At 40.8% G+C, this 15,999-nt stretch overlaps 1 protein-coding gene across 1 annotated transcript in view; it reads right to left on the bottom strand.

Annotated features, from left to right (window-relative positions):
• Positions 1–1,610: 1,610 nt before the first annotated feature.
• LOC149777560 (sulfotransferase 1B1-like) overlaps positions 1,611–15,999 on the bottom strand; it is a 64,347-nt gene continuing 49,958 nt past the window's right edge. The window contains exons 9-10 of the mRNA XM_089941403.1: positions 4,894–5,050; positions 1,611–2,698 (exon numbers count right to left, since the gene is read on the bottom strand). Coding sequence (XP_089797529.1) covers positions 2,592–2,698; positions 4,894–5,050 — 264 coding nt within the window. The 3' untranslated portion in view covers positions 1,611–2,591. The remainder of the gene's footprint in view (positions 2,699–4,893; positions 5,051–15,999) is intronic.

The raw sequence follows: 15,999 nt of genomic DNA on the forward strand, positions 1-15,999 counted from the left end.
TTTAACTCGCATACATCTGTCAAGATTCCATCCTGATCCTCTGTTGGTGTATTTTTTCTAGGTTTCGAGAATTTTTCATTTTATTTGTTGATTTCACTGTGTTATGTTTTAAACCCATATTTCACACGATTAAGCGGCATAATTAAATGCGGTTGTAGAACAGTAGCCGTCTTAACTCCTAAAATACCAAACCGTTGTAATGCCGACATGATTCCAGGACTCATATTTGTTAGAAGTTGTCTAGCGTCTTTACTTGGTCTATAAGTTTGTTGAATTATTGCCAAATAACGTTCAAAATTACGACTGTACTTTGGTGGAGGCCACAGTAGCAATTGTATGTGTGATACGGCGGCGAAGTTCTTTTTCAGCAGTCTCGTTCGCAATACGACGACGAATTTGCATATCCTCAATCGCGAGTGCAATTTCGGCTTGCCGGACTCTTGGGGGAATTTAGATATTTCATTGTGTTGCAATTTGACGAAGATATCTCACAGTCTGACGCTATACAGCTGTATTATCTAATAATGTATGTATGTCAGTCGTTCTTGCACTTCGTGGCATATTATATCCACGTGCAAATGTTTCCATTTCTCGTACATTTGTACGGTTGTTGATTATTTGGAGCAAGCTAAATAACGCAAAATATTTCAGCTTTTGAATACGGCTTAGAATTCGTATTCGACACTGTTTTGTGATTTGATTTATCTTCTCAGATATTCCTTCTGCCTCATATTTGCTATTTAAAGCGTCTGACGGGATTCGTGTGCTAAATATGTTAAAACGATTATAGGGTCTGACCAGATATTAACATTAGGCCGCCAATTTGGATTGAGATAGTAATATGAAAACGATTTGCTAATACATTTTTCATGTGTGGTGAGTTTCTTATGCCAGAAATGGTAACAATGCAACTGTCACGTTGTGGGGAGCATTTGCTGATGCTTCATGTATACACATAACTTTTTATAGTTAATTCGTAGTTAAGAGCAACTGGAATAATGTCAATACGTATGTAAGATTACAACTTTAGACCGATTCTGGACACAAGAAACTGCCTGTATGTAGTTTAACCATTACGCAACGAACCGTTCGAGGTCATTTCAAAGGGAATTCTACCACTAGGCCGACCTATTAGAGATTCCTCTGTTTGTTTTTCAATTCGTCAGTGATAGGGACCAGAAACCTGAGAGAAACAAGTACGTGTTAAATTACCCCAGGCCAGTTTTCAAAGAGATCAGACCGTATCCAATCAAAACTGAGAGATTCAGATCTAGAGCGGAGTCTCGATAAACAACCACTTACGTTCGGACCAAATCCATTTTTCAATCAGTACTAATGTTAATCTCGCAAAGAGTGGATCGTGGATCGTAGAGACGTTGAGAGGCATTAGACTGTACTCCGAGTAGCCTTTGTTCTCTCGCTAAAAGGCGCGAAGGAATTCTAGTGAAATTCTAAGTTTGGATTTGCGGATAAAGGCTTCTTGAGGAAGTTTTACGAATGGGTATTAGAGACATACGAAGATCGGAGGGGAAAGACACGCGGAGAGCACGTGGTTTGCGTTAGTGTGACGTCAGTAGTCTGAACACAAAGAGAACACTAAAGGAAAACACTCTCATTTACAACCTTATATTCATATGATGAGATAGTAATTGGCAACTGTGAATAGGTCATTCTTTGTACTTGTTCGAAAGAAATTGCGATTGAGAAATATGTCGATAAAATTGTTGACCAAATTTGACATAATTTATTACTTGTTGTACCTTTCACCTTTAGTTAGGTATATACCTAGACCGTCAACAATGCAAGCATAAAACGTTGGGTTGTCTTTTTTTACAGTCTTCTAACTGAAATAAACAGGCCTATGGGTTTATCATGTGCATGGTTCTCTGGTCTATAACAAGAAATGTAGCGATAAAACTGCATTTACTATTTAATACTGAGCACATAAGGGAGGATGTAAAAGAAGCAGTATTTTAAGAAAATATAATTTAAATGCCTTATCCACACTAGTAACTTCCCTATGATCCCATTATAAAGTAAAATACCTCGACTTCTATAATTACCCTAACCTTCCGCACTCTCCTATTTTAAACAAAACTTCCATCCCATTCACACAAGGTGTTAATCCGTCATATGTTTCATATATAATGAATATTCATTAAAATCCCCTCTTCCCTCTTTCAACACACACACACACACACACACACACACACTCACATCAATATATATATATACATATATATATATATATATATATATATATATATATATATATATATATATATATATATATATATATATATATATATATATATATATATATATATATATATATATATATATATATATATATCAATCAGAAAGATCTAAAACTGAAGCATTTTTGTGTTCTACCCCTTATGGCAAGATTGATTGATTGAAACAAAAGGACTTAAGACATTTCCTAAGTTCCAAAAGTTATTAAAGTTTCATTGATTGTCCTACATCGTGGTGCGTGTTGATTTTTAATATTCTTGTTTAGAATGTTTTTCTTCGAATATGACTGGGCTCATGTTTAAAACAGTCTGTCATCGATTGACATGTATCTATATTTAGTATTCAAATTTGAGATCGCTCTCTGCCATCTTTTCTTGATACACTTTGTCAAAGGCTTCGTTGTCCGCCACCGTGAACCAATTCTTCCAGTCGCTGACAGTTCCTGAAAAGAACATTTGCCATAATTCTGAAATTTTACTGATGACCACTACTCTACATTTATAACTGTACTCTTTACATTTGCCTTGACATGCTTAAACGACTATATTTACCAATTTAGCATGAAGACACTGAACATTGAATCGATTTAACGGGATTAACTGCAATGAACACTGACCGAATCGATTTAACGTTATAAATCGCAATGAACCCTAACTAAATAGATTTAACGGGGTTAATTGCAATGATCACTGAATCGATTTAACGAGGTTAATCGCAATGGCTTCATTTTTCTTCTGTTCGGTACTCTTGTATGCCCCGTCAAAAGGTTGGAAGGATTAGATCGTGTTAACCTTGCTTGTTATTTCGTCCCTTTGTCACACTTCGGCGTTTTTAGTTTGTCATACACATTATTTTTTGGGTGGGTGGGTGTGTAATACAGCTTAGTGTGTGGCAGTGTTGATGCGGAGTATTACAGATTTGTGTATGGCAGTATTTGATGTGGGGAAAATACAGCTTTGTCTGTGTCAGTGTTGATGTGGGCTAATACAGATTTGTGTGTGACAGTGTTGATGAGACGTAAGACAGTGTTGTGTGTGGCAGAGTTGATGCTTGGTAGCACAGCTCTGTGTGTGGCAGTATTCGATGCCAGGTAATACACTTTCTGCATGGCAGTATTTGATGTGGAGTAAAACATCTATGTGTGTGGCAGTATTCGATGCCAGGTAATACAGTTTTCTGCATAGCAGTATTTGATATGGAGTAATACATCCATGTGTGTATCAGTATTCGATGCCAGGTAATACAGCTTTCTGCATGGCAGTATTTGATATGGAGTATTACATATATGTATGTAGCAGAATTTGATGTGGAGTAATACACCTTTGTGCGTGGCAGTATTTGATGTGGAGTACTACAGCTTTGTGCGTAGCCGTGTTGATGATCAGTAATTAATACAGCTTTGCGTATGACAGTCTTGATGCGGAGTAATACAGCGTAGTGTGCGATATTATTCGACGCAGGGTGATACAGCTTTGTATGTGGCAGTGTTGATGCGGGGCAATACAGCTTTGCGTGTGACAGTCTTGAGGTAGAGTAATAACAGCATAGTATGCATTAGTATTTGATGCAGAGTAATACAGCTTTGTGTGTGGCAGTCTTGAGGTGGTGTAATAACAGCATAGTATGCATTAGTATTTGATGCAGAGTAATACAGCTTTGTGTGTGGCAGTCTTGAGGTGGTGTAAAACAGTTTTGTCTGTGGCAGTGTTGATGCTAGGTACAATAGCTTTGTGTGTAGCAGTATTTGATGCGGGATAATATCGCATTGTGTGTGGATTGTTGTAGGGGAGTGAAATATTCTTCCATCGAGTGTAATTCAGCGACTTTGGTTACGTTTAGTGTGTTCTGTTCACAGTTAGCTGCCAGGTCATGCAGCATGGTGGGTAGCTGTGTTTTAAAGAGTACAACACATTCATATCTTAAGTTGGTCGCTGTGACTTATAATGCATGCTTCATTAATTTTGGTTAAATATTGTGTTTAAGGCGGTTTCCATGCGAAAGAGAGAATGCGGTCGATAGGTGGGAGTGTATTAATACTCGTTAATCAGGTTTATAATGGTATATTTGTGTTTATGTTATTAACCTCTTTACCTTAAACAGATAAAACGAATGGGCCAAATATCCACAAATAAAAGCACTAATGGCGGAAAGTACTGCGACCATCGTCCGTGTCAACGAGGATGTAGTAAGAAGCATAAAGAACCATAATTATATATGGAAAATAGTAATATTTTTGTATTACTGTTTTCCATATGTAATTTAATTTTTGAAGGTCCAATTCTAACTGAAAATTAAACTAGCTTGGTTGCGACAATTATGGATTAAATGAGTGAAGTGAAGTCTGTTAATAGTGATAAACATCTCTTTTAGGATAAAGGCTATGCAAATATGTATATTTGGATGGACGGATGGATGATTGGAGAAATGTGTGCATGCATTTATGAATTTTTGTATAGGTAGGTAGGTCGGTCAGAACAAATCTTGAGTGATAGATAACTCTCTGACATCTACTAACCTACCCACTTCGTTATCTAATAAATGACTATATCAAGACAACATAAGCGGCAACGGCTATTATTTTACATAAATATACTGCATCGAATTTACATTTAATACAACGCTCATGTGAGTATTTACCTTTTCTGTACATGTATGGTTTTCCGCCATCTTTCGTGTCGCCCCTAACTTTCTTTAGATTAGAAATGTCGCATTTACTGATGATATCGGCCACAAGGGAGGCACTTGTCTCTATTTCAAGAAACTTTGCCAATCTGTTTATTTCTTTATGTTGATTCTGTGAAGAAATTGTTGGAGGTTATTCACATAGGTTTTACGCTACTAAAATCTGAAAGCCTCTTGTGAAATCTTTATTTGAGCAGTACTGGAACTGAATCTGCTGAAATGATATAACCATAAAAACCCAAATCCTATCATCCAAAATAATCGTTTCTGATCCTGAGGCATTATAGCTCATCTACAAAATACTTTGCATACATTTTTAAAAGCAACACCCTACCACCCAAGAAACAATTTCCTTTTTCTTCTAAGAAACAATGAATTATAGACCGCTACCAAGTCTTTTCATTTTTTCAAGAAACAAAGAATACAAAAAATACAAATAAAAATTCGTCACTATGCATACTAGCTCTGACAACCACAATATAATTCACCCCTACCCCCAAAAACCAATAAAATACAGTCAATGACCATAACGACTAAAAATACCAGCTCTGAGGTTACATCTCGTACGACAAACTACATCTCGTACGACAAACATAACAAGTCCTACCGCTTCCAAGCCCGCTACTTTTGGTTCATATGTTGGAAGATATCATTGCATTAGCTCAAATCATAAAAGCGACATATCTAAAGTTTATAATATATAAATAATACAAGAGCAGGTTGCATAAATTGTACAGGTATTTCCAGTTACATGAAAAAAGTGTTTATAAAGAACTTAGACCAAGAAACGCGTCCCAAAGGATATTCATTAGTACAATTACACCACATAAAACCGTGTTTAATCTACCAACATATGTCATTTTCGTGAAAGGGAGATAAAAGAAGAAAAAAGATGACGTTAGCACCAGTAACTATTACAAAGTTAAATATAATGATAGTAGTAAATGGGGATACCCTACGTACAATGGGAATTAGCATTACAAACCACCCTGGGACACTCTACGTACAATGGGAATTTAACATGGCGAAAAATCGTGGGTCAGATTACGTACAATGGGAATTAACATGGGAATAAATCGTGGGTTACTTTACGTACAAGGGAAATTTAACATGGCGAAAAATCGTGGGTCACTCTACGTACAAGGGGAATTTAACATGGGGAATAGAGTTTGGGCTTGTTTAGAGACAAGGGGAATTGAATATGGGATTTTTTTTTTTTTTTTTAATTTTTTTTTAAAAAGGGGTAGGCAATGGAAAGGCTCTCTTTTCGAGAAATATGGCTGGCCCTGAAAAGGGTCTTTGGGTTTTCTTCTTCTTCTGCTTCTAATTTCTTCTTTTTCTCCACCAAGTTCTTATTTTATCTCCAACACTCTTTCTCTTCTTCTCTTTCTTTTTCTCCTGCTCTTCTTTCTTCTTCTCTTCCTCCTCTTCTTTCTTCCTCTTCTCATTTTCTTCTTCTTTTTCAATCTTTTCGTTCCATTTGCTTATTCTTATTCTTTCCTCTTCATCCTCCTTCTCCTCCTTTATCTCTTTCATGACACCACTAATCTTGTCCTTTACCTTTTTTAAGTTATTAATTTCCATCTTTACACGATGGGGACTATAGGAATAATGGTCTTCAACCAGTCTTATCAACATCTGCTCCATCATTCCTAAGTTGTCTAAAACGTCTTGTAATGTTTGTATTTTGTCCATTTGGTTAGAAGCCATCTTCTTTTTTTATTCTTTGCAGAATGGTTTGAACGACGAATACTGTGGGTTCTTATACTTAAAGCGCGTACGTGAAGGAAAACATCCCCCTAAAACGTAAAATTGATCTTACCTAGATCATGACCAAACAACGCGCGGACGTGAAGGAAAACATCCCCTACTTTTTCATTTCATATAATAAAACCCAAACTATACTTTCTCATTTCATATAATAAAAACCCAAACTATACTCTCCACATACGCTAAGAAACAATAAACAAAATCCATAATCTACTATCCTCACAATCGTACGTGAGCGCTTACAAAACCCAAACTATACTCTCCACATACGCTAAGAAATAATAAACAAATCCATAATCTACTATTCACACAATCGTACGTGAGCGGGTACAAACACAAACACACAAACACAAACACACAAACACATACGCTAAGAAACAATAAACAAAATCCATAATCTACTATCCACACAATCGTACGTGAGCGGTTACAAAACCCAAACTATACTCTCCACATACGCTAAGAACAATAAACAAATCCATAATCTACTATCCACACAATCGTACGTGAGCGCTTACAAAACCCTAACTATACTCTCCACATACGCTAAGAAACAATAAACAAAATCCATAATCTACTATCCACACAATCGTACGTGAGCGCTTACAGAACCCTAACTATACTCTTCACCTACGCTAAGAAACAATAAAGAAACCCATAATCTACTATTCCCACAAACATACCTTAGCTCTTACAAGCACCAACACACAAACACATACCCTCACACTATCTTAAAAAAGAGTTAGTGTTTATATTCACACTACTCTACCTACACATTGGCAAATTGATGGTTATTTCTTTTCTAGAGTATTGGGTAGCCCTGAAAAGGGCTGTTTTTTTTGTTCGGAACTTCATGGACACCTGGTTAATGGTGGCACCTTCCAGGCCTGGCGCCGCATACACATCTTGTCCCCCAGTTACTTTTTACCTTTTTGGGGGAGAGAGCAGAGGCAGGATATGTCGCTTCAGAATCCCAATTTTCGCTCTCTGGGATTCTGAAATTTCTTCTTCTTCTCTCCTTTTCCTCCTCCTCCTCTTCTTTGTATCTTCTCTCCTCCTCTTTGTATCTTCTTACCTCTTCTTCTTTATATCTTCTCTCCTCCTCTTCTTTGTTTCTTCTTTCCTCCTCCTCTCTTATCCTTCCCTCCTCCACAATGGCTTCCGCGGCCAGTTCATTTAATATGCGCCTGGCATATTCCAGATGCACATGAAGTTCCAACAGTTTCTCCAGTCTCGTGTTCATTTTTGGTGTTGATCAATCAACAAGGGTAGCTGGACTGCCGAACGAGTTTCAATTTATAGTGAAAGCGCGGACGTGATGGAAAACATCCCCCTAAAAACATAAAATTGATCTTACCTAGATCATAACCAAAAAAAAAAAAACAACAACGCGCGGACCTAAAAGAAACACTCACTCACTTTTTTATGCTACCCATCACTATTTTAAAATTTTTTATAAATCACTTCAATAGACTATCCACATACGCAAAGCAATCCAATCTAACCCCAAATTTACACCTCAAACACCAAAAAAAAAGACATCATTTTAATCTACGATCCATACCAACTTACTTAACCACTTACAAACACAAACACACAAACACATACCCTCACATTTTTTAAAAAAGAGTTAGTGTTTATTTTCACACTACTCTACCTACACACATTGGCAAATCGATTGTTATTTCTTTTCTAGAGTATTGGGTAGCCCTGAAAAGGGCTGTTTTTTTGTTTTGCTATGGCATTCTTTTTAGTTTCTAAGAATGCGATGTCCTCTGAGGATAGACTTTCTGGCGATAGGTCTGCTTCTTCGGAAAGAGAAGAAGAACTCTTTGGTGTCGATACGACAATCGACAAAGCCTCTGTCAGCTTCAGGTTGCTGCTGCTGCTCTTGTTGTTGTTGTTGCTGCTGTCTCTGAAGTCTGTACTTCTCTGTCCATTCTTCTTTTTCCCTGTTCATTTCTTCTCTGAAGAGCTCTTCTATCAGGTCTTCAGTGATTTTTAACATTCTCACATTCTCTATTTCTTCTGGCTTCGGTATCAGACTGTGTCTGACCCTATGCAAATTCACGTAGGCTTCGTTGAGTTTAGCTAGTTTGGAGCACATCTTCTTAGGAGGATGAGTCGACAATGGATGGTTAGACTGGAAACAACCCGGTTCTTAAAAAGTCAAAGCGCGGACGTGAAGGAAAACATCCCCCACACGGTTTTTGAGTCGCAACGTTTAGTGAGTGTCATGAGAGGGATAGTAAGAAATGAAAGAGCATCAATCCAACATTCTTATAGCTAAACAAAAGACAAAGGCATTTTTATCAAAACACAACATTTTTTTATTCAAAAATCACTTAACACTAAACAACAACTCTAACATTTTTTAACAATAATCCAACAATATAACATCAAACAATTTTTTCAAAACACAACATTTTTTATTCAAAAATCACTTAACACTAAACAACAACTCTAACATTTTTTAACAACAATGCAACACTAAAAGTTTCTCCACTAGGTAAAGAGGGATAACAGTCTTCCATGGTTTCTAGTAATCTAGGATGACTTCTCTCAAACTGTTGATTTCTATGGTATTATCGAATTCTGCATACAGGATGACGTTCACCGTTTCATCAGGGTCTCGGTCTTTAAACTGAATTTCCACACGAATCTGGCCGGATTTTATAGGGTGGAAATGTCCCTCGTCGCTGCCTTGGTCTGGAGTGAAATCGAAAGCCCACAAAGCGTAGCCTCCTGCATAATCCTCGTACGTAATACCGTGACTGGTATTGGTTCCTAACTGTCCGGTGGCTTCGTACAAGGACAAGTACGATCTCAAGTAATTCTTCTTTTTAAAGTCAGGTTCGAAAGGTCGGGTACACAAGGTCTTGCCATCGCGACTGACTTCGATTTTGGACACGCCAAAGTGTTGAAAGTAGAAAGGATTTTTTTCGGCAGCTCCGTTGAAGGCTGTATTCTCGACGATACCAACGATCAAACGTTTGGGTAACTGTCCTTGGAACAGATGATCTTCGATCATGGATCGCTGTCCCTTGGGAATGGTGAAGGTTTTCACTTCCACGCGTCGTATGGGATACTTGGCAGTCGTTCTGCTCAACGTCTGACTGATGTCGTTTCCCACTTTAGGTAACACTTCCACACGGCGTACGTAGAGTCTGGCTTCTAGGATTTTGGTTTTGTAACCGTCACTATCAGCCATCAAATGGAAAGCGGCACTGCTACGATTCAGTCTCAGGCGGACATCCACCCCGTTCAGCAAATACTTTTCTTGCAACCACATGTCCAAATGCAAACGATCCATCAGTTCTAAACTTGTGTCGGCTCCCGTGATTCTCTTTCTTCGTTCTACAAATCCATCATTGTTGTCTTTCTTTTCATCAGTTTCCAATATTTCAAACTTGGTAGGTTCGTCAGCTTCCCATACCACACAGGCATTGAGATGAGTGTTCTTGGCATCTATTCCGTACGTCAAGAGATTTTCCAGGTAGGCACGATAAGGGTAAGTATCCATGCTGCTACTGACCAGTTTGTTATTCAAGTACAAGTCCACTCCACTGAACAAGGAATGCATGAAATTGTTGACGGGAGCTACTGCTTCATCGTCTATAGCACCTCCAGTCTTATCTAGAATTTTGACTTTCAGGTACAAGTAACTGCTATTCAGATCGATGTAATCTTCGGGCTGTCCTTTGATTTCAAACTCGATGGGAGCGGAATCGGTCAGTGAGGAGACGGGGTGAAATTCCACCCACTGGGATTCTTGCATCGTCATCATCGTGGGGGGCATGGCAAACAGATCCAGTTCCGTCTTGGAACAAGCGCAAGATTCTCGGTGCATCATTTTTTTGTCTCTTTTCTCAATAATCGAAAACGTCTAAGTCTCGAACGGTTCTTCTTTTCTTGGCCTTTATAGCTTGAAGTCTGGTGAAAGGGTGTTTTCTTCGTCGTCTCTTTCTGCCTTGTCCTTGCTGAATGCCTGACTCGGTAGCGTGCAGGGCATTTATAGGTGTTTCTCGGTGACCCAAAATGTCTTTGCCCGTTTGCAGCAAGACATTTTTGCCTGCCCTCATGAAGGCTTCTTTAGGGTTTTGTTTGTCGATGATGACATTTTGGAGAAATTCTTTGCCTTGCGTCAGTGCCGCATCTTTCAAGGCGTGCAATCCTCGTGTCACCATCGGTTTCAACACCGGGGCCACCGAACGAAAGGCGGATTTTAACATATCTCCTAAACCGTGTCCTCGCTGTCGAGCAACCCCTCGGTACACTGGATACATGACTGACGAATCGTGAGAAAACCGTTTTCGAAAATGGAGTTTCACCGTGACTTTTCCTTTGGTGAATGGAATATTTTGTCCCAAATCTCCTTTTATAGTAATGTTGACCGTGTCCAAATACGACTTACTGACAGGCAAATAGTGAGGATGTACAAATTCGCGGTGGACGTGGTAAGCGTTTCCACCTTCCTCGTCAGTGTTCGTGGCAGAATCCACTTTGAAAGGAATGACACGCAGTAACGGTACGGAGGTGTGTCCCACCACGTTATACTCCACCACATCGGAGTACACAAACATCAAATTCAGTCCTTGGTTCAGTTCTACCGGGGCACGAAATAACTTGCTAAAAGACTCGTTGTCGTAAACGATGGGTAATTCGCTTTTCTTCATCATGCTCATTCTCAGGTTCATGTCTCCGCCCAACATGTCATACAATTCAGGACAAAATAAAATGGACAGGATTTTACTCCGTTCAAATTTCATCAAGAAGCGACGAGCTGTTTTGTGGTACTCCATGGTGACACTTTTGTTAACATGCTCCAAAGCTTTCAGAAACACGGCATTAAACCTGGAGGCTATGGTGCTGACCAAATGTTGACCACTAAAATAATAGCCTGGGGAAATGAACAAGTGATAGGTGGTGTACTTTTGTGTACGGGTTTTCTTGTCATATTTGACATTGCTATCCATCCACTGTTGCAATTGTTCGTCATGAACTTCCACATCAAAAAAATTTTGATTGGGAAGGACATTGAGGACTTGGGTCGGGTGAATCATTTCTACTAAAGTCACTTCCCAATGGGCTTCGTGATCTAAGGGGATGGCTTGAGGTAATTTGGCCGTGTAACAGCACAACGTGTTCTTGGGAAACACCTCCATGGAACTGTCACTGGGTAAGGTTAAGTAAAATTGGTTTTGGTGACTCATAATTCCAGAGTTCTGTGGCTGTCCGAGGGGTTACTGGACGTCAGAGGCGTGTCTCCGCCCAAAATGGGATTCTGGTTGTGGTTGGAGTGGTGACTGGCACTGGCACTGGACACAAGGTTCCCGTGGTTCCCGTTCGAGGTGAATTTGAGGGAGGGATTAGGAAGCAGGTAACCGATGCAACTGCTCAATAAAATGGTCCACAATTGTTTGTCTCCTTGTTGCAAACTCAAATTGGCGATGGCTGCCCCGATGACACAATACACCACGAAGATTTGGCAGAAAAAGACGATTTGCGTTTTAGGCACACGTTCTCCACACCACACCCACAAGGGTTGTTTTTGTAAATCTTGCACAGAAGAACTGGGTGAAGGAGGAGTGGTCGACGTAGCTGCGTCTGTGTGAAAAGGCATGATGGTCACTTCTTTTTATAGTCGATGACTTGCGAAGCGTCGATCCAAGAATCAAAACTGGGTGGATATCCTTTCCAACGTACTTTGACTTCTTTGACACGTCGTTTGCCCACTTTACGGGTTCTGCGTTCGAGAATGCTTTCGATGTCGTACACGTCGTCTTCTTTTTTGGTGACACGTTGTAACTCGGGCAAATAAAACGTTCCTTTGAGCACTTCTCCGTTCATGTCTTCCAATTTATAGACGGCAGGATGACGGCCATGCACTCGTCCAGTGACGCGAAACAATTCGGTCGTCCAGTTAGGTAAGTAACCTTTGCCGAAAGTGCGTTTGGTTTTGCCAATGCGCACCCAATCTCCTACGGCCAACTCTCCACTTTTCTTGGGGACAGCCCTCGTCGGGGACGTACCAAACAGACGCTCAAACACCAACACTTCGTTGTCGGGAGTCACGTCTTGCGGGGCACGTCCGATGCTTCGATGGTAAGATTGGTTGTACGCTTGCACCAGGTGCGGTAAGATGTCGATGTACTTCAGAGTGTGGTGATGCGTAAAATATTTCCACATGCGTTCTTTCAAAGTGCGTTGAAAACGTTCCACGATGCTGGCTTTGGTTTCTGGATTCTCGGTGGTAAAAAAATGAATGTCACGTTTCTTTAATTCTTTTTGGAAAGCTTGGTTCAGAAATTCGGTGCCTTTGTCCGTTTGCCATCGAAGAGGGTGACGACCGCTTTGTTTCAACACCCGTTGCAGGGCTCGCACTAACTCGCTGCTCGATTTGGAAGTCAAGGGCACGACCCAGGCAAATTTGGAAAAGACGTCGATGACATAACAAATTTTTGTAGCCACGATTGTAGCTGGCCAAATGAGAGACATCGGCTAAATCGGCTTGCCATTGATGATCGATGGGTTTGTGTAAAGTGTAGGTAGCTTGTTCTTGTAACCATCGTTGCACTTGAGGTAAACGGAGACTTTTCAGTCGCGTTTTGGCAGCACGATACAATTTTTGAACTCCTGCGTAACCTGCAGGATGGGAGGGATCGTAGTAAATGCTGGCTAAGACTTTTTCCATTTTTTTGTGTTGGTTGGTGTGTTAATAAGACACCCACTCTTTTAGGATGCTACTCTTTTTCTCTTGGGGTATTTTCTTGGATTGCAATGCTTTGCGTGTGCGGCCAGCAATAGGCGTCGAAGAGGAGAAGGATGTCTGAGCGGGGGATATCGGTTCTTGTTTCACTTCTGTCTTCACTTCTGTCTTCACTTTCTTTTTCTCTTGTGAGGAAGAAGGGGTGGCATCATCTTTTTAATCCATCCAATTCTGGAGGTAGGTGGTGTTGTTAACTTGCGTACTTTTTCTGGTGGAGTTTGAAACCCTTCCTCTTCTTCTCCTTTTTCTGTCTTGGTCACGGGTACTGGTGGTACTGGTACTGGTACTGGTACTGGTGATTCTGCTGGACTTTTCATCAAGGTCTTAAAATCTTTCAGAGTGGGTAGAGCTGTTTCGTCTAAAGCTTTCTGGTGAAAGAGTTGCAGTCGTTGCAAGAGTTGACCGTACTTTTGCGATTTTTCTGTTTCCGACAAATCTTGGCGATCCATCAAGGACTGCAATTCGTGTTGTAACTGGGACATCTCGCTCAAATTGGGATTGGGAGGTAAATGCGGGGTGTGTTGTTCTTGCCACCGATGGTATTCCATCCATCGTTTGTAAGGCACTAAAGCTAGTTTTCGTCCTTCCATGGGGTTGTCAGGGGTCGATTCTGAGATCTTGGAACTTCCGAGGCCTTTTTATCTTGCTCCCACCAGTCCTCCCAACATGGTTCCCAAGACTCCTTTCAGTATGGGGCCTAACAAGAGAGGTAAAATACCTCCACGTTGCACTAACATCTTCTTTTTTTGACGAATGGGAATTTTCTTTTGAACCATTTGGCGAAGAACGTGACGATGTTTGCCTAAGCATTGTTTCTGGTGTTTGGACAAAGGGATCGTGCCTTTCAAAACGTTCAAACAACATTCGCACACGGTATCGATGACCTCTTTGGAGGCTGTTTGAATGAGTTTTTTTCGTAGGGGTGGAGAAGCTTTGGACAGGACAGATAACATGTCCCCATGTTTGGCTAAACGTGGTGGCAGTCCTTTCCTTTTCTTTCCTTGGGGTTTTCTGGAGGGTGACATCTTTGAGTCTTCAGGAGCACCAAAAAACACTGATACCCGACTTGGTCACAGGCCTTTTTTATACTGGAACGCGTCGCCACTGATTGTCTTGACGTCGTATTAGTTTGAGGACAGGCATGACACGTCGTGCAGGGGTACGTAACGGACTAAATCGAGCCAGTTCTTGCTTGGACAAATCCAGTAAACTTTGTAACATGCCCGATCTTTCTTGAACTTTGATTTTGGGAGAAGGTACTTTGTGAGCAGCAGCCACTGCCACTAAATTGGAAGGTCCTGCCACTGGGGAAGTTCTTTTGGGGGTCATCAACGGAGAAGTTCTTGGTGTGATCAACGTCTCCAAGTACTCTTCAGTTCTGGGTGTCATTAACGGAGAAGTGGACAAACGTGAAGCTGCCGGAGATGCAGTCACCGCCGTGGCAGGTCGTGGTTTGCGAGTGTAAGGTTGGCCGAAGTGCCTCTCTTGCGACTAGTTTTCTGTGGACTTTTCTTTTTCTGGGGGCTTCTTTTCTTTTTCCGGGGTGGTGGTGGTGTCTGGTCAGAGCAGGGTCCTGCCACTGGAGAAGTTCTCCTTGGGGACCTGGTCTTTATCTTCTTGGGGTTTCGTTGGACTTTTGTCTTGGGTATAACTTTGGGGGCATTAGGATCCCATCTTAAGAGTGAGCGAATGATGACCCTTCCTAGAGTACCGCTCCCTCCAGGTTTCAAAATGATTTTTTTTTTGGTTTGAGTGTCGATGCGGGGATCGGCCAGTTGGACCAAAGCGACTTTGTTTCGATCAAAAAAGCGTTTGGTTTGATGAGGAATCTGAATGATTCCTTGGAGTAATTGACGTGCCGTCACCGTGAACCATCGTAAGACTTCTTTGAGACTAGCTTCTAAGACACGAGCTCGTGTTTGTGGATTTTTTTCTCGACTGATGCCATACAAGGCACGAATCAATTTGACGGGAAGATGCGACTGAAGGGACGTCATGTTCGCACTGTGTGAGACAGACGAAAAAGGGTCTGAGGTTTTTATAGATTTTTTTATGGGGAGTGAAATGAAGTCGAGGACGGAGACGTGTACAGGACAGGCCCTCCGTCTTGGCACCAGTGGTGAAACAAGTGGGTACGAAATCGCAAATCCTCGGGAGTCGTAGGTTTCAAATCGACGAGTAAATAGGCGTGTGGTGTTTGAGTGGCATCGTCGTACGCCTGAGTCAGCCAAGGTGTTCCTAACTGTTTGGCTAAGACTTGCACTTGCGATTTATCTCGAGGGCTTTTAAACAAGACCACGTAATGCGCATTGAGACTGATGGTGCGATGGGCTTTACTTTGTTGAAACAAATTTTGGGTGATGTAAACGACACTGGCATTACGGTGATGCCCTTTGCGCGTGAACCACAGTTTAATTTCTTCTTCGTCTTCTCCTAACATGTCGTCAAAAATGACCAAATGGGTTTGACGGGAGTCAGAGACGATGCCGTCGTCTTCTTTAGGAATGCCTTCCACAAACACG

This window comes from Sinohyriopsis cumingii, chromosome 18, assembly GCF_028554795.1.
Source record: "Sinohyriopsis cumingii isolate HCF-2022 chromosome 18, ASM2855479v2, whole genome shotgun sequence".
NCBI classification, from domain to species: Eukaryota; Metazoa; Mollusca; class Bivalvia; order Unionida; family Unionidae; genus Sinohyriopsis; species Sinohyriopsis cumingii.